Source organism: Erpetoichthys calabaricus, chromosome 10, assembly GCF_900747795.2.
Source record: "Erpetoichthys calabaricus chromosome 10, fErpCal1.3, whole genome shotgun sequence".
NCBI lineage: Eukaryota > Metazoa > Chordata > Cladistia > Polypteriformes > Polypteridae > Erpetoichthys > Erpetoichthys calabaricus.
Genome location: NC_041403.2, coordinates 127,673,324 through 127,698,160, shown reverse-complemented (window position 1 = coordinate 127,698,160; position 24,837 = coordinate 127,673,324). Strand labels below are relative to the sequence as shown.

At 39.2% G+C, this 24,837-nt stretch overlaps 2 protein-coding genes across 2 annotated transcripts in view; one reads left to right on the top strand and one right to left on the bottom strand.

Moving 5' to 3' along the window:
• LOC127529442 (odorant receptor 131-2-like) overlaps positions 1 to 24,837 on the bottom strand; it is a 442,990-nt gene that overhangs the window by 104,478 nt on the left and 313,675 nt on the right. The window lies entirely within an intron of this gene.
• On the top strand, positions 12,005 to 13,027 carry LOC127529444 (uncharacterized; the record flags this gene model as incomplete). Its single annotated transcript, XM_051933010.1, has 1 exon — positions 12,005 to 13,027. A coding segment is annotated over one exon (1,023 nt), but the record flags the coding sequence as incomplete, so codon positions are not given.

The window sequence follows — 24,837 nt, the reverse complement described above, 5'->3', positions numbered from 1 at the left end:
TAAAGAGGTTATCAGAGCACTCACAGTTTAAAGAAATAGGCTCAAATAATTTTAAGCAGGAATTCAGAAACTTTCACATTGATTTATAATATCACAGGGTGTTCTGTTAGTATCAAAAGGTCAGCATTTTCTCATAAAAGAATGCAAGTTACTCTTATAATTCTGTGCACAAGCCTAACTCTTTCTCTACCCAAATGAAGAACAAATCATATAGAAGTAAAAATCATATAGCTCTCTGCAGTATGATTAATACAAAATTCAGTCCTTGGTATTTGTGAGTTAAATATGTTTAATCATTACAGTCAGTGCCGGATTAACCAATAGGCACATGTAGCATATGCTACGGGCCCCGCAATTTCGGGGGCCCCCAAATGGTGGACCCAATATTTAATGAAAAAGTGTAGCATTGAAAAACTGGTCTTTAAAAATATTATCTATAAGCTTTGAAAAGAGCCGGAGTTCCCATCACTACTAAGTGATTCAGCTGAACGCGGAAAGCACTTAAGTTACTTCAAAAAACGGAGAAGATGACATCACCACTAAACGTAAGTTCCATCTGCGCTCTGCCCGTTGAGGGCACGTTTATATGTTGTGTGTCCTGCAGCATGTACAGTTCAGGTTTTCCGGCCGGCAGTGTAGACAGCTTCACCTGCCAAAAGTGTTTAGTTAAGTTAGAGTTGGTCGGGAAAATACGCGAATTGGAGGACCGCGTTAGGAATCTGATAGCGATTAGGCAAACCGAAAATTGGATCGACTCGGTTTGTTTAGACAATTCGGCTACTTCTGATTCGGCTACAGTCTCTCCTGGCCCCACTGTAGTCAGTGCGCGGCCGAAGTCAGCAGCACCAATTCAGCCACAGGGCGAGTGGATAACAGTAAGACGGGGTCTAAGAATCCAAAATGTAGTCCCCCAGCACCCAGGTCACCAATTCGGACCCAGAACAGATTCTCAGCACTCCGCAGCGCACCTGTGGAAACTGAGAATAAGAAAGTGCTCATAATTGGCGATTCCATAGTGCGGAATGTTAGAATTCAAAACTATGTTAAACCAGCAGTTCATGGTAAGTGCCTCGCAGGGGCCAAGATTTCTGGCATAGAGGCCGCATTGGACCGTGTCGCTGACGATGAAGTATCTACCTTATTGCTGCATGTCGGCACTAATGATATTTATTCACAGCAATCTGAGGTATTAAAGAGGAACTTCATCTCTCTTTGCATCAAAGCTAAAAGAAAATGTCGGAATTTAGTTGTATCTGGCCCCTTACCAAGATTATATAGAGGGGATGTGATTTATAGCAGATTGCACTCCCTTCACTGCTGGCTGGAAACCTGGTGTGCAAATAAAAGCATAGCGTTTGTGAACAATTGGGATGATTTTTGGGAAAGGCCTGGATTTTTCAGAAGAGATGGTCTTCATCCTAACTGGAGGGGATCTTATGTATTATCCCAAAATATGGCAGCAAAACTGCCTGGCTGACTGACTAGAGCACCATCCAGGCTGCAGTCATGTGATCTTAAATCACAGGCTGCTGTTTATCCCACCTGTTACTTTCCTGAAGCTGTTACCCATAATCCTTGTCTTGGGGCATCCAGTAAATTTAGTCTTGATACAAACCTTAAATTAATTGATAACCAAAAAATAAGGTGTATAATTAGACCAAGGGATCAAACCAGACCCTCCACCAGGGGCATCTGTAATAGAAATTTATTTCAAATTAAAACAAAAAGTATATCACCAATTCAGAAAGAAGCATACAGTTTTAAATGCTGCTTATTGAACATTCGCTCTCTTGGCACTAAAGCTGTTTTGGTAAATGATATTATATTAAGTACAAAATCTGATCTGTGTCTTCTCACTGAAACCTGGCTTAGTAAATGTGACACTGTCCCCCTAGCTGAGGCGTCACCAGATGGATACTCGTTCCTTCATAAGTCTAGAGATTCAGGTCGAGGAGGAGGCCTTGGAATAATTCATTGTAACAAAATGCAAATCACTTCTAAAAATTTAGGCAACTTTACATCCTTTGAAGCATTCATTTTAAATATTAAAACAGATTCCAACACAATTATAGTGCTAGTCTACAGACCACCCGGCCCATATTCATTGTTCATGTCTGAATTTAGCAACCTTTTATCTGACTTGGCTGTTAATTATGATCACGTAGTACTGATGGGAGATTTTAATGTACACATTGATGTGGAAACTGACACTTTTAGCAAATGTTTTACTTATTTGTTAAATTCAGTAGGATTTTGTCAGAATGTCAAAGGTCTAACTCATAATCATAACCACACATTAGATTTAATTATAACTTACAAAGTTGAAATTCAAAATTTAATTATTACTCCATTAAATGAAGTTATTTCCAATCACTGCTTAATTACATTTGATTTAGTCCTGCCCTTGCCAGCACACTCACAGATTAAAACAAAGACAGTGCGACATCTAGATTGTAATTCTGCTTCAAAATTTATAGATACTTTGAGTAAGTCGAGTGTAATTGTGGAAAACCATTTAGATCAGTTAACATCAAATGTAAACACGGAAAACAATTTAGATCAGCTAACATCACATTATAATGTGACCTTGAGAGATGCTCTGGACACAGTGGCTCCCCTTAAAACAAAAGTGATCAAAGCACATAGAAACTCTCCCTGGTTTAATGAAAACACTCGAGCTCTTAAATTAGAGTGTCGAAAACAGGAGCGTAGATGGAGAACAACAAAGCTACATGTCTTTCAAATTGCATGGACAGAGAGTGTTAATAAATATAAAAAAGCCCTCTTTAAAGCTCGCTCAGAATATTATTCTACATTAATAGATAGCAATAATAAAAATCCTCGGGTACTGTTTAGAACAGTGGCTAAATTAACAAATGGAAATTCAGATCAACAGTGCAAAATACCAACAGATATTAACAGTACAGACTTTATGAACTTCTTCAATGAGAAAATTAAAAATATAAGATCCCAGATCTCTGCATCACAGTACAAACCAAAACTAGCTTAGCAGACCCTGTCTCACATTGCACTCAGCACTTTAGTAATTTTAATCCTGTAACTGAGCAGGAAGTCTTAAGTTTAATTTCTAAAATGAAGCCCACTACTTGTTCCCTAGATCCAGTGCCAACAAAACTAGTAAAAAGTGCAATGGATGTTCTTGCAGCGCCTATCCTAAACATTATCAATTGTTCATTATTGCATGGCACAGTACCCGATACACTAAAAGTGTCAGTCATTAAACCATTACTTAAAAAGTCAGACCTTGACCCACATATACTAAATAATTATAGGCCTATTTCAAATTTACCGTTTCTCTCTAAAATACTAGAAAAAGTAGTCGCCAGTCAGCTTCAGACACACCTTACGCATTACAATTTATTTGAGAAATTCCAGTCTGGTTTTCGCACTGGTCATAGTACAGAAACGGCACTAACACGGGTTGTAAACGGCATTCTGATATCCTCTGATGAAGGAAACTCCACTATAATTATGTTGTTGGACTTAAGTGCAACGTTTGACACCATTGACCATTCTATTTTACTGCACAGGCTAGAAAATGATGTTGGGCTTACAGGCACCGTTCTCGCTTGGTTTAGTTCTTACTTATCAAATCGATTCCAATATGTACAGAAATGTGCTGACAGTACTCCATCATTATACACAGAAGTTCAATATGGTGTCCCGCAGGGCTCAATACTGGGACCTTTACTGTTTTCACTGTACATGCTTCCACTGGGATCTCTCATTAGGAAACATAATGTTAATTTTCACTCGTATGCAGATGACACCCAGTTATACCTTTCATTTAAATCAAATGAAGTTTCTCCAATGTTGTCTTTAATTAGTTGTGTTAGCGAATTAAAGGAGTGGATGAATGAGAACTACTTGTCTTTAAATACAGATAAAACAGAGATGTTAATTGTTTTTTTAGGGAATGATGCTGATCACAGCAATATTTTGTCATCATTTAACTCAGTTGGAATCCCAGTCAATTTAACTGAATCGGCCCGCAATCTAGGAGTTATCTTTGACTCTAGCATGTCATTTAAAGCGCATATTACAAAGTTGTGCAAAACATGTTTCTTCCATCTTAAAAATGTTAGGAAATTAAGGCGCTTTTTAAATAAACAGGATTCTGAGAAACTAATTCATGCATTTATCTCTAGTAGGATTGACTACTGCAATGCGGTGTTCACTGGATGTTCAAACTGTTCTTTATACAGCCTCCAGTTAATCCAAAATGCGGCTGCAAGAATTATTACAAGAACAAGAAAATACGAACACATAACTCCAGTTCTTAAATCCTTACACTGGCTCCCGGTTAAGTTTAGGGCAGATTTCAAAATCCTTCTTTTAACATATAAAGCATTAAATGGTCAAGGTCCGGCTTACTTGTCTGAACTTATCATGACTTACAAACCTGAGCGCACATTAAGATCTCAAGGTGCCGGTCTGCTTATGATTCCAAGGATTAATAAAATAACAGTGGGAGGTCGAGCTTTTAGTTACAGGGCCCCTAAACTGTGGAATGGTCTGCCTGCTACTATAAGAGATGCCCCTTCGGTCTCAGCTTTTAAATCCCTGCTGAAGACTCAGTACTTCAGTTCAGCATATCCTGATTAGAGCTGCTGATTAACTGAGGTCTCCAGGACTCTACACAAATCCAAATCTTATTATGGGATATATCATCTACTGTTAAATTCTGCTCTGTACTTCTAAAATTTATATTTTTTTATTTCTTACTATATTGAGGAATTGTTCTGTTCTGCACGCCCAACTTACCTGGAAAGGGGTCTCTCTTTGAACTGCCTTTCCCAAGGTTTCTTCCATTTTTTACCTACAAGGTTTTTTTGGGAGTTTTTCCTTGTCTTCTTAGAGAGTCAAGGCTGGGGAGCTGTCAAGAGGCAGGGCCTGTTAAAGCCCATTGCGGCACTTCCTGTGTGATTTTGGGCTATACAAAAATAAACTGTATTTTATTGTATTGTATAATGGAGGCGTTAATAAACCTTTGTAGAAGGGCTCGGATGCACGGGATAAGACAGCAACCCAAGAGCATGAAAACTGCCAGAGAAATAAGGACAGTTGTGAAAATAGTTTTAATCCAACCAGCCCAAGAACCGAACCAATCTTTGGAAGAGATCATTGAAAGAGTCAGGTGTCCCTGACTTTTCTGCTAATTCAATAGATAGGGAGGTGAAGCAAGCTAAAGCACGGGTAATGGAACCGTCAGGGGCAGTGTTGTTAGGAATAAAGGTACAGCAACTATTGCTGAACACAACACACACAATCCTCACTTTTTAGTTAGGATCATTTCTAGCGTGTACTTCCTGACATTAAGATGCACTTGAAAGGTCAACTAGGAAAGTTATGTACTGTACATCCTTAAAAATATCACAATTAAAAAAAGATTATTTGGAAGGGATACAACTAGGAGATAGGGTTTAGCAGTGGCACATGCATAACAAGAATCTGTTCTTAATTGTGTAACAGTAACCTTCAACCACTTATATTGCAGATTATCCTCTAGGAAAAAGGGAATAATCCCTTGACAGAGTCCCAACACAGAAAGTCCAAAAAATAGCAACAGCTCAATGATTCAGTCCACTTTTTACGGTGATAGACGTGCATTCAAGAAAAGAGTCCTTCAACCTTCATGGCATGTGGGGTGCAGATAGCAGCACCTGAAATGGTCCACTCCAGCGAGGTTGATGCCAATGTTTCCTTCGGGTGTCTCTGACCAGTATTCCAAGGGGGATCTGGAACTCCGTCAGTGGGGGACCGGTCCGCCAAGCCTGGTTAACCTGTTTGTGGACTTCCTTCAGGTAGGCTCGGAGACCTGTAAGACTAGAGAGAAGATCTTTGTCCACAGTATGCAGAGTGACATTTCCGATAACCATGCCAAAGGGCACGGGGCGTCCAGTTAAAATTTCAAGTAGTCAGCTCATTTATTACGGAATTCACAAAGTGGGTACCATTATCGGTCTTCAGTTTCTGCGGTATTCCCCATCTTGGAATAATTTCTTTTATTAAAGCTTTAGCCACTGCCTTTGCATCGGCATGCTTAGAAGGAAAGGCCTCAACCCACCGGGAGAACACATCGACAATCACGTGGCAGTATCGATATCTTTTGGACGGCGTTAGTTCAATGAAGTCTATTTGAAGATGCTCAAATGGACCCACTGGTTTCAAGGTAACGGAGTTCCTTTGCCTATATTGTACCTTTGACATAGGGCACACTGTCGGCAGAATTGTTCAGCATATGTAGAGAACCTTGTGGTTTCCCAATGTCGCTCGACAACCTGAGTCATAGCATCTTTTCCTGCGTGATCCAGGCCGTGTGCGATTTTTGCCATTCCTGGAAAAGAAGCCTTTGAGAGGAAAGGTCTGTTAGTTTGCTTATGGGTCCAGACCCCATCAAAGAGGGATCCTTCTTGTGACCACTTTATCCTTTTTCGGTCAGTGGTGGTACTCTGTAAAGAAATAATTTGATTATCAGGGTCTTTGTCATCCTTCTGTTGGAATAAAGAGACTGGAGTATTATTATAGGCGGCTTGTTTAGCAAAGTGGTCAGCCAGTTCGTTTCCTTGGCTGACTGGGTCTTGTTTCCCAGTATGAGCTCGGCATTTAACTATTGCCAGTTTCAATGGTTTTGTTATAGCTTCAAGAAGGGATTCCACTAATTTCTGATATTGTATGGGCTTACCAGTACTGGTTTTGAATCCCCTTCATTTCCATAATGCCCCATGATCATGGCAGACTTCAAAAGCATATCTGGAATCTGTGTAAATGGTTATGACCTTCCCTTCAGACAACTGGCAAGCTCGTGTGAGAACTATTAGCTCAGCTTCTTGTGCACTTAAACTAGAAGAGATTCGATTTGCTTCAAGTAAGTGGTCTCCTCTGACCACTGCATAACTGTTCCATCGTCTAATCGCAAAGAACAGCCGTCCACATAAAGTACTTCTCCTGTTTCTAGTGGTCCCGGTCCACCGGGACGATCAACCTGATTAGCAGACTGACAGTCTCCCCGAAGGCCGCTGGTTACTGCTTTTCAGGTGATCAGTTTCCTAAGTGACCTGTTGAGTTCAGGATATAACCAGACTGTTAAAGCAAAGAGTCTCGCCCTCCCGCAACAGTGCTTTTTCCCAATCACGAAATGTTCAGTTATTTATCTGTTCTTTCCACTCCCTTCCTTATTTTACTTTTAAGCCTCTAAGAGACTTCTTCTTCGTTTCCTAGGGAGTGTACTTAACTCACGTCCTTAACATTCATAATCTTTACACTGTTTTATTTTCGAGAGGTTATCTATACATTCTGGTCCACTCACTGCCTGGTTTCTTTTTCCTGGTCGGACTCCCTCGGTCTTCTCACCAAGAATTTTTCCTCCCGTCTGGAAGTTCCCAGTTCACTTGACTTTCAGGAAAAATCAGAGAAGGTCAAGGGCTCCTTACGCGGGACTTGGCAGAGGCAGGCCAGTCCTAACTTTTTCCGGAGCTGGTCCTTCCGATCCAGCCGGAATCGGTCCTTTCACCAGTCCTCTGGACGATCCCGCTCAAGGAGTCACTTGGCCATCTCTGTCCCCGTACGGGCCACCAAAAACTGTGGACATTGAAGTCGAAAACAACGGGATACAACAACACCAATTTAAAATAAAAAGCAAGTTCTGTATTCTTGGTGAGTTAAAGAGACTGCAACCCCCCCCCCCCCCCCCCCCAGCTCAGTGCCTCCCTCTATATAACTTCTTCATGTATTAAACAAAAAGAAAATATACATGGCAGTTCATTTTGAGGTTATACATAAATTATAATAGTTGTAAGAGCCAATCTTAGAAAGTTAAAGATTTGAGTTAAACTCATATTAATGTTTGCTTTATTTGAATAGAATATAATATCTTCTATAGTCATAGACAATGGTATAGTCTTTTCCCCCTATAAGTTAGCAAGATATAGAATCTTCTTACTATAACTGAGAAACTGTGAGTTAATAAGCTCTAGTTGTGTTTAGAACAGGTCCCAGTAAACAGGGACTTGAAAGACCCATTTTCTACTCAGAGATGGGATAAGCATACAGTTTTCTGAACGCTTTGAAATGGTTCAGAAACGCTTTGAAATGGTTCAGAAACGTTTTGAAATGGTTCAGAAATTATTAGTGACTAGTAACGATTTAAGATGTAACAAGATTAAGCTTAGAACTAAATTTTTTCTTATTATAATTTTTACTTTTTTTTGCTATTTTAATTTTCTTTTTTGTGTGAACTGTTTTACTTTTTATTTTGTCTGTGGAATCATTTCTGCGCGTCAGGCTTTTGTTGAATCCCATTTTTTGAGTTGGAGCTGCTGAATTTTGGAAACTTTGGGAAAACGCAGCTACATTTTCGTCAGAAAACTGTAGCAGCTACATTTTTGTCACAAAACTTCCCATCTTGAAAGCCTCGAACTTGAACTGGAATCTACCATCTGAGGACAGAGGACGGTTCAGCTCCAGAACTCGTCAACGAAAGAAAAACAACTGAGTCACCCTGAGGTACTGTGCTCTTATCTTGTATCTCTGTGCTATCGTAATGAAAGCAAGGTCGCCTCACCTGAACTTGAGAAGATTTTAAGAGACTGTGATATTGAAAAAGACTTTGTGGATGATCGCTTTTGCTTTTGCCTGAGTTTTGAAGCCTCTCTATAAGGAAGTAACTGCTTTGTTGGAACGTACCGATTGTGACGTTTGTTGCTGAGAAGAGAACCAGCTGTCATTCATTTGAGCTGTTGTTATGGCAATGTCTAAGCATAATTCCAGTGAAATTAGTAGTGAATTGAGTACAGACTCGAAGCCAGAAAATGTAATCGGAGATCTTAAAGGTCACATAAGTCAGAGGAAAGATAAAATTTCTGTGCTTATAGCTGAAATAGAAAGTCTTAAAGATACTCCAGAAAATTATTCAGAAGTAGCTGAAAGACTTGAAAATTTTTGCGATACGCACAATGAAATAGAAGAGTTACATCAAAGGCTAATATCAATGCTGAGTAAAGAAGGCGCGATTAAGAAACAGAAAACAACATTCGCTGAAAGCTCTAAGAATTGGAACGAATTTATTAATGTTACAAAGCTATGGCTGAAAGATGCAAATAGACTGTTATCACATAAATCCGACGAGCAGCTAGTTAACCAATTCGAAGGGATGCAATTGCAAGAACGGGATCGCTCAAAGTCAAAGGGTCGAAAGGCTTCTCCACAGTTAAAGCGCGCTTTAGATATTAAATATGACTCTTTAGCCCAGAAAAGCGCTGCAGCAGCGTCATCACCTTCTACAGCAGTTTTGGTTGAACAATCGACACTCGATAGAATCCTACGAAGGTTGGATGAACTCGAGTCGGAAAGGCAGGAACAATAGAATCAAGCTGAATATCAGAAAGCAGTCACTGAAATGGCTAAATCGCTAACTCAACAAAACACAGCTACTACTCCACCACCTCCAGTTCAGCGTGTTGAAGTACCACACAGACAGGTCCCTTTATTTTCAGGTGACCCAATGACTTATGTGAAATTTATCAGAGCCTTCGATCACGCTATAGGTAATGTACTAATAGACCCACAAGATAAATTAGATTATTTGATTCAATATACAAGAGGATCAGCTCAAGAAATGATTAATGGTTGTACACTATTGCCACCAGATGAAGGTTATAAAAAGGCTAGAGAGCAACTTGAAAGTTACTATGGCAACCAAGCGTTTGTAGTAGACGCATACATAAGTAAAGCATTGAAGTGGCCTCAAATAAAACAAAAAGATGGGGAGGCCTTGAGAGACTATGCAACCTTTCTCGATAACTGTATGGACTCCATGACTAAAGATAAAAATCGAGCAGCATTTAATAGCAATGAAAATATCCGTACTATACTTTCAAAGCTCCCATATTCTCTACAAAATAAGCGGGGGGATATAGCTTATGAAATTGAAGAAGAAGAAAAAAGAGAGATAGAAATTCGCGACTTAACTATCTTTTCACATAAACAGGCTAAGATATTTATGCATCATATTTACGGCAGCAAAGAGAAAAAGGAAAAGACTGACAATGTTAGGTCGTCTCCTCATAAGTATGGTCAGATATCAGGAAGTACTTACACTACAAGTATAACTGATACTGCCGAAAAGGGAACTCAAGAAATCTCTGTCAAAAAGTCTGCTAATGATATATGTGCATTTAAAAAGCCTTGTGTATTCTGCAATGGCCAGCATACTCTTGCTGAATGTAGTAAAATCAAAGAACTGCCACATAAAGAAAGAATTGACTTTTTGAAATCTAAAGGTTTATGTTTTCTCTGTCTCAAACAGGGGCACCTTGGTAAGAACTGTAAAGAAAGAATGAAATGTCAGACATGTTCTTTTCAGCACCCAGACATCCTGCACATCAAAAAAGACAGTGGTGCAACATCTAAAGCTGCAGCCAATGTGGTAACATCTACTGAAAAGGAAACAGAGACTGGAACTTGTGCCTTTACTGGGGCCGGAGAAGAGAGTGCACTACAAGTAGTTCCTGTTAAGGTAAAATCTAAGAAAGGCGAAAGGTATGCAGAAACATATGCCTTTATAGACCAAGGCAGTACAGTAACAATTTGCACTGAAAGGCTCCAGAAACAATTAAACCTTCAAGGGAGAAGAACACAAGTATTTCTCAAAACTATGAATAACTATGATGATGATTCAAAAGTGCTAACACAAAGTTCTGTCTTATCAGATTTACAAGTCTGTGGTCTCAATGATGATGAATATATTGATTTGCCAAAGGTCTTTACACAGGTCTCCATTCCATTGGACAGAGAAAATATTCCACTATAAGAAGATATCGATAAGTGGGCATATCTTAAAGAGGTACGTCTAACTCGTATTGACTGTGAAGTTGATCTTTTAATAGGAATTAACTATCCAGAAATCCTCGAGCAGTCACGATTCATACCTAGTCAAGGAGGTGGACCCTATGCTACGAAGATTGCACTTGGATGGGTGGTCGGCGGACCATACAAAGAGATAGATGACCTCACAAAACAAAGTGGTAAGATGCCCAAACATTCAACCAATCGTGTGTCAATAACAGAGATTGAGGATATGTTGCTGCAACAGTATAACACAGATTTTCCAGAACGCAGCTGTGAAGAAAAGGAGGAGATGTCACAGGAGGACATCAAGTTCATGCGCATAGCCTCAGAATCTGCAAGTCTGGTAGGTGGCCATTATTGTTTAAATTTGCCTTTGAAGGATGAAACACTGAAAATAACAAACAATCGCTGTATTGCTGAACAGCGTACTATAGGACTCAACAGAAAACTGAGCAAAAATTCAGGTTTCCATGGAGACTATAAAGCCTTCATGAAAGACATTATAGACAAGGGTTATGCTGTCAAGGTACCCAAAGAAAACCTAAATTGCAATGAAGGCAGAGTGTGGTACATTCCACATCACGGTGTGTATCATCCAAAGAAAAATAAAATTCGAGTGGTCTTTGGCTGCACAGCCACCTACCAGAGAATCTCAATTAATGAGCAATTATTAAAAGGTCCCGACCTAACTAACACACTCATTGGCGTCCTTTCAAGATTCAGAAAGGAGCCAGTAGCACTAATGGCAGACATTAAGTCAATGTTCCACCAAGTTAAAGTACCAGATAGAGACACTGATCTTTTACGTTTTTTGTGGTGGCCTGAAGGTAATCTAAGTAAAGACCTTGAAGAATACAAAATGACAGTACATCTTTTTGGTGCTACTTCTTCATCCAGTTGTGCTTCTTATGCTTTGCGTAGAACAGCCGAAGACTCCAGAGATACATTTCCTGAGGAAGCTGTTAACACCGTTCTCAATAACTTCTACGTGGATGACTGCTTAAGGTCAGTGACAACAGAGGAACAAGCAATAAAGCTGGCAAAGGACCTCCAAGCTCTATGCCTCAAAGGGGGTTTTCACTTGACTAAGTGGGTGAGTAACAACAGAGAAGTTTTATTGTCTATACCAGAAGAAGACAGAGCTCATGAACAAAAGGACTTAGACTTGAGCCACAGTCTCCTTCCCACAGAGCATGCCCTGGGTGTCCAGTGGTGCACACAAACGGACAGTTTCAAATTTCAGATTAAGTTACAAAACAAGCCCGCCACAAGGCGTGGTATTCTGTCTGTTGTTAGCTCAGTTTATGATCCACTTGGTTTTCTAGCACCCGCCCTACTGCCAGCAAAACTTATTCTAAGAGACTTATGCAACGAGAAATTTGGGTGGGATGAAGAAGTAGAAGTCAAACACATTCAGAAATGGAAAAAATGGATGGATGATTTGCAGTTACTTACAGACTATAAAGTGAACAGATGCTTCAAACCTACCGGGTTTGGAACCATGAAGACAGCACAAATGCACCATTTTGCAGATGCTAGTGAAGATGGATATGGCACTGTCACTTACCTTGTCTTAACCAATGAAGAGGGCAAAAAGCATTGTTCATTCCTGATGGGCAAGTCAAGAGTTGCACCATTGAAGCAGGTCACGATTCCAAGATTGGAGCTGACTGCAGCCGTTGTGGCAGTTAAAATGGACAAAATGCTTAAAGGTGAGCTTCAAATGCCCTTAGAAGAATCTACATTTTGGACTGACAGCACCACGGTGCTAAAATACATTTCAAATGAAAGCACTCGGTTCAAGACCTTTGTTGCCAACAGAATCTCCGTGATCAGAGATCATTCACAGCCTTCACAGTGGAGGTATGTCACATCTGCCCTTAACCCGGCTGATCAAGCATCTAGAGGGCTAAGCATAGAAAACTTTCTCAAAAGCACCACATGGTCACAAGGTCCAAGTTTCTTATTGAAGCCTGAAAAGGAGTGGCCAAAAAGACCAGATCAACTGAATAATTTACTCATTGAAGATGATCCAGAAGTTAAAAATTGTGCAGTTAACGTGACAAAAATAGAGGAAGCAACCGAGCCCATCAACAAACTAATCACCTATTTTTCAGATTGGCATCGCTTGAAGAAAGCAGTGGCTTGGTTTCTCAAGTTTAAAGACTTAATGCTGAACTTAAGAAATGAAAGAAAAACATTTCAATTAGAAGTCAGTCAGACTAAAAGTGATCCAGAAGAACAAAAATCACTCATCGCAAAGCACATGAAAAAGTATAAACTGACTTTAAAAACAAATCCAATTTCACTAGACGATTTAGTTAAAGCCGAAACGGAGCTTATCCGCCTCAGTCAACAGCAAGAATTTCCAGAAGAATTAAAGGCTTTAAAGAAAAAGACTTGTGTACAAAAGAACAGTCAAATCTATAAACTTGACCCGATCATACAAGATGGAATACAGAGAGTTGGAGGAAGACTCTGCAAAGCTGCAATGCCCGAAGAAACTAAACATCCTGCAATTCTACACAAGCATTCACATGTTGCTTCTCTAATATTGCAACACATTCATAAATGAATTGGACATTGTGGGCGCAACTATGTGCTTGCACAGCTACGCCAAAAATACTGGATACCTCAAGCGAATTCAGCTATCAGAAAAATAATTTCAAAGTGCACAACGTGCAGAAGATACAATGCGAAAGTAGGTGAGCAAAAAATGGCAGATCTGCCAGAAGATCGCCTAGCACCAAACCAACCACCGTTTACAAATGTTGGAGTCGATTATTTTGGTCCCTTCTTAGTCAAAAGAGGAAGAAGCCTAGTTAAGAGGTATGGAGTAATATTCACATGTTTAACAACCAGAGCTGCGCACATAGAGATTGCACATAGGTTAGACACTGATTCTTGTATCCAAGCCATACTCCGATTTACCGATAGAAGAGGACAAGTTAAAATCATGCGCTCAGACAATGGAACAAATTTTGTTGGGGCAGAAAGAGAGCTACGAGAACCTATTAAAAAATTGGAACACAAAAAAATCAGCGACGCTATGATGCAAGAACAAATCAAATGGATTTTCAATCCACCATCAGCTTCTCATCAAGGTGGAGTGTGGGAAAGACAAATAAGGAGCATAAGAAAGATCTTAAATTCAACACTAAACCAACAAACACTCGATGATGAAAACCTTCCTACAATGATGTGTAGAGTGGAATCAATACTCAATAACAGACCCCTTACAAAGACATCAGATGACCCAAATGATTTAGAACCACTCACACCCAATCACTTGTTGTTACTGAAGACAAAACCTAAATTACCACCCGAACTCGTTTCAGAGAATGAACCATACCCAAGAAGACGCTGGAAACAAATTCAATACATGGCCGATTTGTTTTGGAAAAGATGGACTAAAGAGTATTTACCAATACTTCAAGAACGTCAAAAATGGCTTGCACCAAGAAGAAATTTTGAACCAGGGGACGTTGTTTTAATTGTAGAAAAAGCTACACCTCGCAATTCCTGGGTAATGGGTCGAGTCATCAAGACAATGCCAGATGCTAAAGGTGCAGTCAGAAGAGTTTGTGCGCAGACCAAAAGCAGCACACTAGACAGACCCGTGAACAAACTGTGCCTGCTTCAAGAAACAGCCAATGTTTAAAATGAGACATTTTTAAAATGTTTGTTTGCAGTGTTATTGCTAGTGATTTGAAAACAATAGTTAAAATAAAGCTAACTGGCTCATATTGAAGTAAAGTATAGTAATTGACTCCGCTCCTGCATAGCCAATTAGGGGCCGGAAATGTAAGAGCCAATCTTAGAAAGTTAAAGATTTGAGTTAAACTCATATTAATGTTTGCTTTATTTGAATAGAATATAATATCTCCTATAGTCATAGACAATGGTATAGTCTTTTCCCCCTATAAGTTAGCAAGATATAGAATCTTCTTACTATAACTGAGAAACTGTGAGTTAATAAGCTCTAGTTGTGTTTAGAACAGGTCCCAGTAAATAGGGACTTGAAAGACCCATTTTCTACTCAGAGATGGGATAAGCATACAGTTTTCTGAACGTTTTGAAATGGTTCAGAAACGCTTTGAAATGGTTCAGAAACGTTTTGAAATGGTTCAGAAATTATAAGTGACTAGTAACGATTTAAGATGTAACAAGATTAAGCTTAGAACTAAATTTTTTCTTATTATAATTTTTCCTTTTTTTTGCTATTTTAATTTTCTTTTTTGTGTGAACTGTTTTACTTTGAAACTTAACTAAACTTTTAAAAGCAAAGATATTTTGTCTGTGGAATCATTTCTGTGTGTCAGGCTTTTGTTGAATCCCATTTTTTGAGTTGGAGCTGCTGAATTTTGGAAACTTTGGGAAAACGCAGCTACAATAGTACTACTACAAATTACTATAAATTATAATAATAATTTATAATTATAATTCGACTAGTTTGGATGATACTGAGATGTATTTCAAAAAGAAATTAAAAAATTAAAAGAGAAACTTAATCAGAGTTTTTTTTTTCAACTCACGGTTTTTCACGGTACAATTAAAACCTTGATGCAGCATAACTGTTTCAAACTAAACAGACAAAAAGTGAAGTAATGCTAATTGGCACTAAAGCTCAACTAAAGAAGATGAGCTTCTTTTCAATCACTGTTGATGATTATGTCATCAGAGCTTCTTCTCCTAGGAATCTTAGTGCCATTTTTTAAATTTTCCCTTTCTTATTCTACCCATATAATTCAAATTAAGAAACTTTCTTACGTCCTTGTCTGTAACATATCCTATGGTCACTTATTCCTCTCTTTTTCTAATTCAGAGAAACCTGTTCATGCTTTTTTATACCTGGTACTACTACTACTACTCCCTTCCTACTGGCAGGTGTCCCTTCTAATCTGTTATCACAGCTCCAATTGGTTCAAAACTCTGCTGCACGAGTCTTTACAGAGACCAGCAACACCCACAACATAATATTCATACTGCTCTTCCTTCACAGGCTCCTGTCTCTTCTAGGACTGAATATAAAATTCTGTTAAAAAACCTATAAAGCTTTATTATAAATGGCTTTGGACTGGACTGCATCAGTAACTTCCTTCATCAATGTGCTCCTCTCCACCCATTAAGGTCCACTGATTCTGGCAATCTAGTTGCGCCCAAAAAACCTGTTCTCTATGGATGACAGAGCCTTCAGCTCTATTGCAGCCAGACTTTTGAATGACTGCCCTAATTAATGAGATCAGCTAACTCAAATCAGTCTTTTAAAAAACACGTTATAAAAAAACTTTTTGTTCAGAAAACCATTAAACTTACCTAACATTCTAACCCCTCTTTCAGTTTACCTTCTCAGGCCAGGTGCTTAAGATGATTTTCATTTGTATCACAAATTATGCTGTTTGTTCAATGTTGTACTGTTATATTTTGTATTTTTACTCTGGTTTATTGTCTCTTATTTTAAGTCAAACCTTATATGCAGGTATTATTTGTATCTAAAATTGTTTATGCTCTGTTGTTTATTTTGAATTTCTGTGAAGAACTTTGAACATGGGGAAGATGGTATATAAATAAAATTATTATTATTATTATTATTATTATTATTATTATTATTATTATTGGAAAGATGTAGTTTGGTGATGAGAGTACTGAGACAGAGTAATTTATGTTGGTTACAGTTAATAGGTTGTTTAAAGAGGTATCAGAGAAGGAAGGTTTGAATCAATAGAGAAATATCTGAAGAACTTGAAGATATGTGGAAGAAGAGAAAAAAACAAAGAAACAACAAAAAAAAAACAGTGACGTACCAAGAACACATGGAAAAAAGTGTCAGGTATACCGATGAGAAGCAAAAAGAGGAGTATGCCAGCGGTGACGCCCATCAATTGAAATTAGGTTAAAGTCTATGAACCATTTTAAGTTGGGTGTACTGTTAGTTTAGCTTCTTGGAGCAGTACCTAATATGAGAGATTATGGTATTCCAGTCGCGAAAGGAAGACAGAAGGGAAAAGACCAATGGACTAAAGTGAAACTGAGGCAGGGATTTGGAAGTAGCTTTACAAAGTAATGAGTAGAGAACTGTAAACATTTAGTAAATGCATTTGTATGAAGTTGCTCACTATAATGACCTAAAAGTATAAGTGGTCAAAATAATTATCAGTTGTACTTATTTTGTATTTGCCCACAGTATATACGCCACACATCAAAATTTTCTAGCTCACATCTACTGGAAAGGAAAAAAAAACAAAAAAAACCCCAAACAATTATAACATAAAACGTATTGCTCATGATACAAAACATTCTCTTTAAGCGTATATGGAATTTGTTCCAAACTAGTAAGTCTTTAAACCACTGAGAGCCAGATGGCCAAAATCCAATTATTTTGCCTTTCCAGTTCTTATTATTAAACAGAAGAGATGGAGCTCACCCGAGATCACTTGTTTTGCAGGGCTCTCCTTCACAATGTACGGGGCCCAACAAATGTCTCTGTCGCGGATCAGTTGTTGGAGACTTGCTAATGCGCCTTTCAAATATTGCCTTCTTCTTTTATTCCCACCAGGATTTCTCATGGCTTCAACATTCCTTCCCTTTATCAGGTCCTGGTTGTTGCCAAAAAATCCAAAGGTTGGCTTCTCAATATATTTATTATGACACTTTAAGACATATTACTTAGAAATAGTAGAAGTTGCTTAGAACTTTGTAGAGACCTACTTAGGATTTGTCTTTTAACATCTACTTGTGCAGCACTTATGAGAATCAGGAGAGGGTATGTTAAAATTATTTATTCTCACTCATGTTTAACAAATATTCTTAAACATTACTAAAATCATTCACATCATTGGATGATTATTATTTTCCACTTAATAGTTGTGTAAGTAGGTCATTTTTGCCTCTTCTATTTCAGAGGATCATGTTTATTCTGACAGTATTAACCATAAAGCATGGAAGTTAACTCTGCATAGGACATTAGTCATTTATGTGGAGATGCATAGCCTTCATATTCTTCAAACTTGGTCTGACTTGAAAGTTGTCAAGCTAAACACATGAAGACACGGAGATTGTACAAACCCCATTCATAGAAAAAGTAAAGCTGAGAAACTGCAGCACTTAACACCATCTGGGGTATTAGAACCTTGAAGGTTAAGTACTACGAGGTTTACCGAGGGTTAATTTGTTATGCTGAACATACACCAGAATCAACTCATATCTTCTCACTTATATTTACTTGATTCATTATTACTTACCGTATATTTATTTAGTTCATATTTTTACTTACTTTGCATATTTACTTGTGGCAAATAATACAGTGAGGTGTAACTATGTAACACATAATATTTTCTTAAGAATTTTAAATTTTTACATTTTTAATTTAGCTTTTTGTTTAATTATTGTTTGTTCCAACAAATGGCACAAGATGAAGGTTGTCTGACATATGTGTCAATATGAGACAACTCATAAAAGGTTTGCTTTGCAAAAGACAGGGGTGCACACCTTGACACGCTATCTGAGCATGCATCTGTGTGTCCATCAATAAATGTTACTTCTGACTGATCAGTGACTAAATTATTTGATTTATTTTTCATATGGATAATTTCATAGAGAAAGCCTATGCCCACTTATTATCTTTGTGATTATTATTGATAAATACAGTGCATCCGGAAAGTATTCACAGCGCATCACATTTTCCACATTTTGTTATGTTACAGCCTTATTCCAAAATGGATTAATTTCATTTTTTCCCTCAGAATTCTACACACAACACCCCATAATGACAATGTGAAAAAAGTTTACCTGAGGTTTTTGCAAATTTATTAAAAACTAGCAAAATACCCGCGCTTCGCAGCGGAGAAGTAGTGTGCTAAAGAGGTTATGTAAACATATATATACATTGTAGCAGTAGAAGCGTTGCTCCGCCTCTCAAACCCTCAGGTACCACTCCAGACACTGGATAAAAGTCTAAGACTCTTTTATTGTATCACAAAACTGTGCACAAAGCACTCTCCACACCACACTACTCATATACAATACAATATTACTCTCAATATTCACTCCTCCTCTCCCAGACACTTAGCCACCCAACCTCCCAGCTCAGCTCAGTGTCTAGGCTTTCCCACAATCCTTTTATACACCCTGACCCGGAGGTGTTCCTGTCCAACAGTCCACAGTTCCTTATTCCTTCCGGGTCAGGGTAAACAGTCCTTTTCCTGAACCCGGGAGCATGTCGTTTCTTCCTGTCACGTGATGATGACGTACCCCCCGGGTTATAGGGCACATAAGAGCCCACAAGCCCCCCTACAGCGACGCCTGGTGGCCCCCAAGGTATCCAGCAGGGCTGTGTGTAGAAACTACATAGTCTATGAGGCCCTGCTGGAATTCGGGGCACGTCTACGCTGTTGGGAGAGCTCCTCCTGGCGGCCTGGGGGTGAGGGCCGGAATGGGAGACCGGCAATCCACCACAACATATACATATATATACATATCTACATATACACATATCTACATATACATATATATACATATATACATTTATATATATATATATATATATATATATACACAGTGATCCCTCGCTATATCGCGCTTCGCCTTTCGCGGCTTCACTCTATCGCGGATTTTATATGTAAGCATATTTAAATATATATTTGCTGGTTCGCGGATTTCTGAGGACAATGGGTCTTTTAATTTCCGGTATATGCTTCCTCAGTTGGTTTGCCCAGTTGATTTCATACAAGGGACGCTATTGGCAGATAGCTGAGAAGCTACCCAACTTACTTTCTCTCTCTCTCTTGCGCTGACTTTCTCTGATCCTGACGTAGGGGGATTGAGCAGGGGGGCTGTTCGCACACCTAGACGATACGGACGCTCATCTAAAAATGCTGAAAGATTATCTTCACGTTGCTACCTTCTGTGTGCAGCTGCTTCGTGAAGCGACATGCTGCACGGTGCTTCACATACTTAAAAAGCTCAAAGGGCACATATTGATTTTTGACTGTTTTTCTCTATCTTTCTCTCTCTCCCTGCTCCTGACGAAGGGGGTGTGAGCTGCCGCCTTCAACAGCTTTGTACCGGCGGTGCTTCGCATACTTAAAAGCCAAACAGCCTATTGATTTGTTTGCTTTTCCTCTCTGTTTCTGACAGTCTGTGCTCCTGACGCGCACTCTTTTGAAGAGGAAGATATGTTTGCATTCTTTTAATTGTGAGACAGAACTGTCATCTCTGTCTTGTCATGGAGCACAGTTTAAACTTTTGAAAAAGAGTCAAATGTTTGTTTGCAGTGTTTGAATAATGTTCCTGTCTCTCTATAACCTCCTGTGTTTCTGCGCAAATCTGTGACTCAAGCATGACAATATAAAAATAACCATATAAACATATGGTTTCTACTTCGCGGATTTTCTTATTTCGCGGGTGGCTCTGGAACGCAACCCCCGCAATGGAGGAGGGATTACTGTATATATATATATATACATATACACATCCACATACATATACATATATATATATACACATATCAACATATATATACACATACATATACACACATACATACACACACACATATACATACAGTGGTGTGAAAAACTATTTGCCCCCTTCCTGATTTCTTATTCTTTTGCATGTTTGTCACACAAAATGTTTCTGATCATCAAACACATTTAACCATTAGTCAAATATAACACAAGTAAACACAAAATGCAGATTGTAAATGGTGGTTTTTATTATTTAGGGAGAAAAAAAAATCCAAACCTACATGGCCCTGTGTGAAAAAGTAATTGCCCCCTGAACCTAATAACTGGTTGGGCCACCCTTAGCAGCAATAACTGCAATCAAGCGTTTGCGATAACTTGCAATGAGTCTTTTACAGCGCTCTGGAGGAATTTTGGCCCACTCATCTTTGCAAAATTGTTGTAATTCAGCTTTATTTGAGGGTTTTCTAGCATGAACCGCCTTTTTAAGGTCATGCCATAGCATCTCAATTGGATTCAGGTCAGGACTTTGACTAGGCCACTCCAAAGTCTTCATTTTGTTTTTCTTCAGCCATTCAGAGGTGGATTTGCTGGTGTGTTTTGGGTCATTGTCCTGTTGCAGCACCCAAGATCGCTTCAGCTTGAGTTGACGAACAGATGGCCGGACATTCTCCTTCAGGATTTTTTGGTAGATAGTAGAATTCATGGTTCCATCTATCATAGCAAGCCTTCCAGGTCCTGAAGCAGCAAAACAACCCCAGACCATCACACACCACCACCATATTTTACTGTTGGTATGATGTTCTTTTTCTGAAATGCTGTGTTCCTTTTACGCCAGATGTAACGGGACATTTGCCTTCCAAAAAGTTCAACTTTTGACTCATCAGTCCACAAGGTATTTTCCCAAAAAGTCTTGGCAATCATTGAGATGTTTTCTTAGCAAAATTGAGACGAGCCCTAATGTTCTTTTTGCTTAACAGTGGTTTGCGTCTTGGAAATCTGCCATGCAGGCCGTTTTTGCCCAGTCTCTTTCTTATGGTGGAGTCGTGAACACTGACCTTATTGAGGCAAGTGAGGCCTGCAGTTCTTTAGACGTTGTCCTGGGGGTCTTTTGTGACCTCTCGGATGAGTCGTCTCTGCGCTCTTCGGGTAATTTTGGTCGGCCGGCCACTCCTGGGAAGGTTCACCACTGTTCCATGTTTTGCCATTTGTGGATAATGGCTCTCACTGTGGTTCGCTGGAGTCCCAAAGCTTTAGACATGGCTTTATAACCTTTACCAGACTGATAGATCTCAATTACTTCTGTTCTCATTTGTTCCTGAATTTCTTTGGATCTTGGCATGATGTCTAGCTTTTGAGGTGCTTTTGGTCTACTTCTCTGTGTCAGCAGCTCCTATTTAAGTGATTTCTTGATTGAAACAGGTGTGGCAGTAATCAGGCCTGGGGGTGGCTACGGAAATTGAACTCAGGTGTGATACACCACAGTTAGGTTATTTTTTAACAAGGGGGCAATTACTTTTTCACACAGGGCCATGTAGGTTTGGATTTTTTTTCTCCCTAAATAATAAAAACCATCATTTAAAAACTGCATTTTGTGTTTACTTGTGTTATATTTGACTAATGGTCAAATGTGTTTGATGATCAGAAACATTTTGTGTGACAAACATGCAAAAGAATAAGAAATCAGGAAGGGGGCAAATAGTTTTTCACACAACTGTATATACATATACACATACATACATAGTGCGTTGTAACACGGGCTGTGATTGTTACATGGGAGGGAGACGACAAATCACAGCTTCCCGCTTTTTAATCGGGCCTGTGATTGGTGCTTTGACTGATGCCTAGATCCCACAGTATCTCCCCTTAGGAGAGGTGTTAGGCAAGTGTAATTGAATAGCGGTGCTGCAAGTTTAGTTTCTTTTCAATAAAGTCAGGCGTTAGGCAAGTGTCATTGAATAGCGGCACTGCAAGTTTAGTTTCTTTTCAATAAAGTCAGGCGTTAGGCAAGTGTAATTGAATAGCGGCACGTCATTGAATAGCGGCGCTGCAAGTTTAGTTTCTTTTCAATAAAGTCAGGCGTTGGGCAAGTGTCATTGAATAGCGGCACTGCAAGTTTAGTTTCTTTTCAATAAAGTCAGGCGTTAGGCAAGTGTCATTGAATAGCGGCACTGCAAGTTTAGTTTCTTTTCAATAAAGTCAGGCGTTAGGCAAGTGTCATTGAATAGCGGCACTGCAAGTTTAGTTTCTTTTCAATAAAGTCAGGCGTTAGGCAAGTGTAATTGAATAGTGGTGCGTCATTGAATAGCGGCGCTGCAAGTTTAGTTTCTTTTCAATAAAGTCAGGCATTAGGCAAGTGTCATTGAATAGCGGCACTGCAAGTTTAGTTTCTTTTCAATAAAGTCAGGCGCGCTTTGCACCGGCGAAGTTCTGCTTTTAAATTTTTATTAAGAAGAAAAGAAAACCTTTTTAAACTGAGGGAAAATATACCAATAACAATTTGTTAAGGATCTGTTTTTTTGTGAAGCTGTCTTTACACAGCTTCTCCGCCATATAAGTCCGTCCTTTCTGCTTGCTTCACGGTTCTGTAGTGGTTTATTGTTCGTCTATTATGATTGTTTTTATAAACGAACGCCATATAAGGCCATCCTTTTTCCTTGCTTTGCCAAGGAAGCAGCCTTTTTATTTAATGCACGGGTTCTCCGTTGTTTCATTGTTCGTTTATTACAATTGTTATAGTTGTCTTTGTATACCACGTTGTCAGTTGAACACTCCGGTTGGAATATGATCAAGCCGTGGAAGCTTACTGTTGAGAATGCAACGTTTAGTTGTACAGGAGTAAAATGGCAATCTTTTGTAGGTCTATGAACTTAATTTATGCCTGTATGTGTCAGTCGCTTCATATTCTTTTTGTACATTGTCTCTGTACATTGCTGCAGTCATCTTTCCCTTTATCCTGACTAGTCTCCCAGTCCCTGCCACTGAAAAACATCCCCACAGCATGATGCTGCCCACCACCATGCTTCACTGTAGGGATGGTATTGGCCTGGTGATGAGCGGTGCCTGGTTTCTTCCAAACGTGACGCCTGGCATTCACATCAAAGAGTTCAATCTTTGTCTCATCAGACCAGAGAATTTTCTTTTCTCATGGTCTGAGAGTCCTTCAGGTGCCTTTTGGCAAACTCCAGGCGGGCTGCCATGTGCCTTTTACTAAGGAGTGGCGTCTGTCTGGCCACTCTACCATACAGGCCTGATTGGTGGATTGCTGCAGAGATGGTTGTCCTTTCTGGAAGGTTCTCCTCTCTCCACAGAGGACCTCTGGAGCTCTGACAGAATGACCATCGGGTTCTTGGTCACCTCCCTGACTAAGGTCCTTCTCCCCCGATCGCTCAGTTTAGATGGCCGACCAGCTCTAGGAAGATTCCTGGTGGTTTCGAACATCTTCCACTTACGGATGATGGAGGCCACTGTGCTCATTGGGACTTTCAAAGCAGCAGAAATTTTTCTGTAACCTTCCCCCAGATTTGTGCCTCTAGACAATCCTGTCTCGGAGGTCTACAGACAATTCCTTTGACTTCATGCTTGGGTTTGTGCTCTGACATGAACTGTCAACTGTGGGACCTTATATAGACAGGTGTGTGCCTTTCCAAATCATGTCCAATCAACTGAATTTACCACAGGTGGACTCCAATTAAGCTGCAGAAACATCTCAAGGATGATCAGGGGAAACAGGATGCACCTGAGCTCAATTTTGAGCTTCATGGCAAATGCTGTGAATACTTATGTACATGTGCTTTCTCAATTTTTTTATTTTTAATAAATTTGCAAAAAATCTCAAGTAAACTTTTTTCACGTTGTCATTGTGGGGTGTTGTGTGTAGAATTCTGAGGAAAAAAATGAATTTAATCCATTTTGGAATAAGGCTGTAACATAACAAAGTGTGGAAAAAGTGATGCGCTGTGAATACTTTCCGGATGCACTGTATGTACTTATTTTATAGATAATATAATCAACTGCAGAGATAAAGTGCTTAGGTTAATTTCTTTTATTGTTTTTATTGTGTGAACAAATGTATTAAAATTAGAGCATGCGCTTGACTTTTCAGTGTTTAGCCCAACTTCTCAGTCACATTAGGCCACCTTTCTTAGTTAACTGCCAAGTCATGAAACTCACAAGCACCATGATTGGGCAGAATCAGGGCAGTAATGTAGTCAAATCATTAGAGAACAAAGGATTCACAACACTGAGTACATGAATTTAAACAATTATCTTGCCTATAAAGCAGATGCCTGTACAAAGAATGGTAAAATGGACTAATCAAATAGACAGTGGAAGTATCTGTTGTCAGAAAGGGTGTTTTGGAAGGAAGGAGAAAAGAACGTCATGTTCCTGGGGTTCAACAACATTTTAAACATTGTGGAAGGGAATATAAACTATGCATAATTATGCATATCTCCCAGCATTTCATGCTATACAGTATACCCCACAATAAGTGCTCTTTTCTATT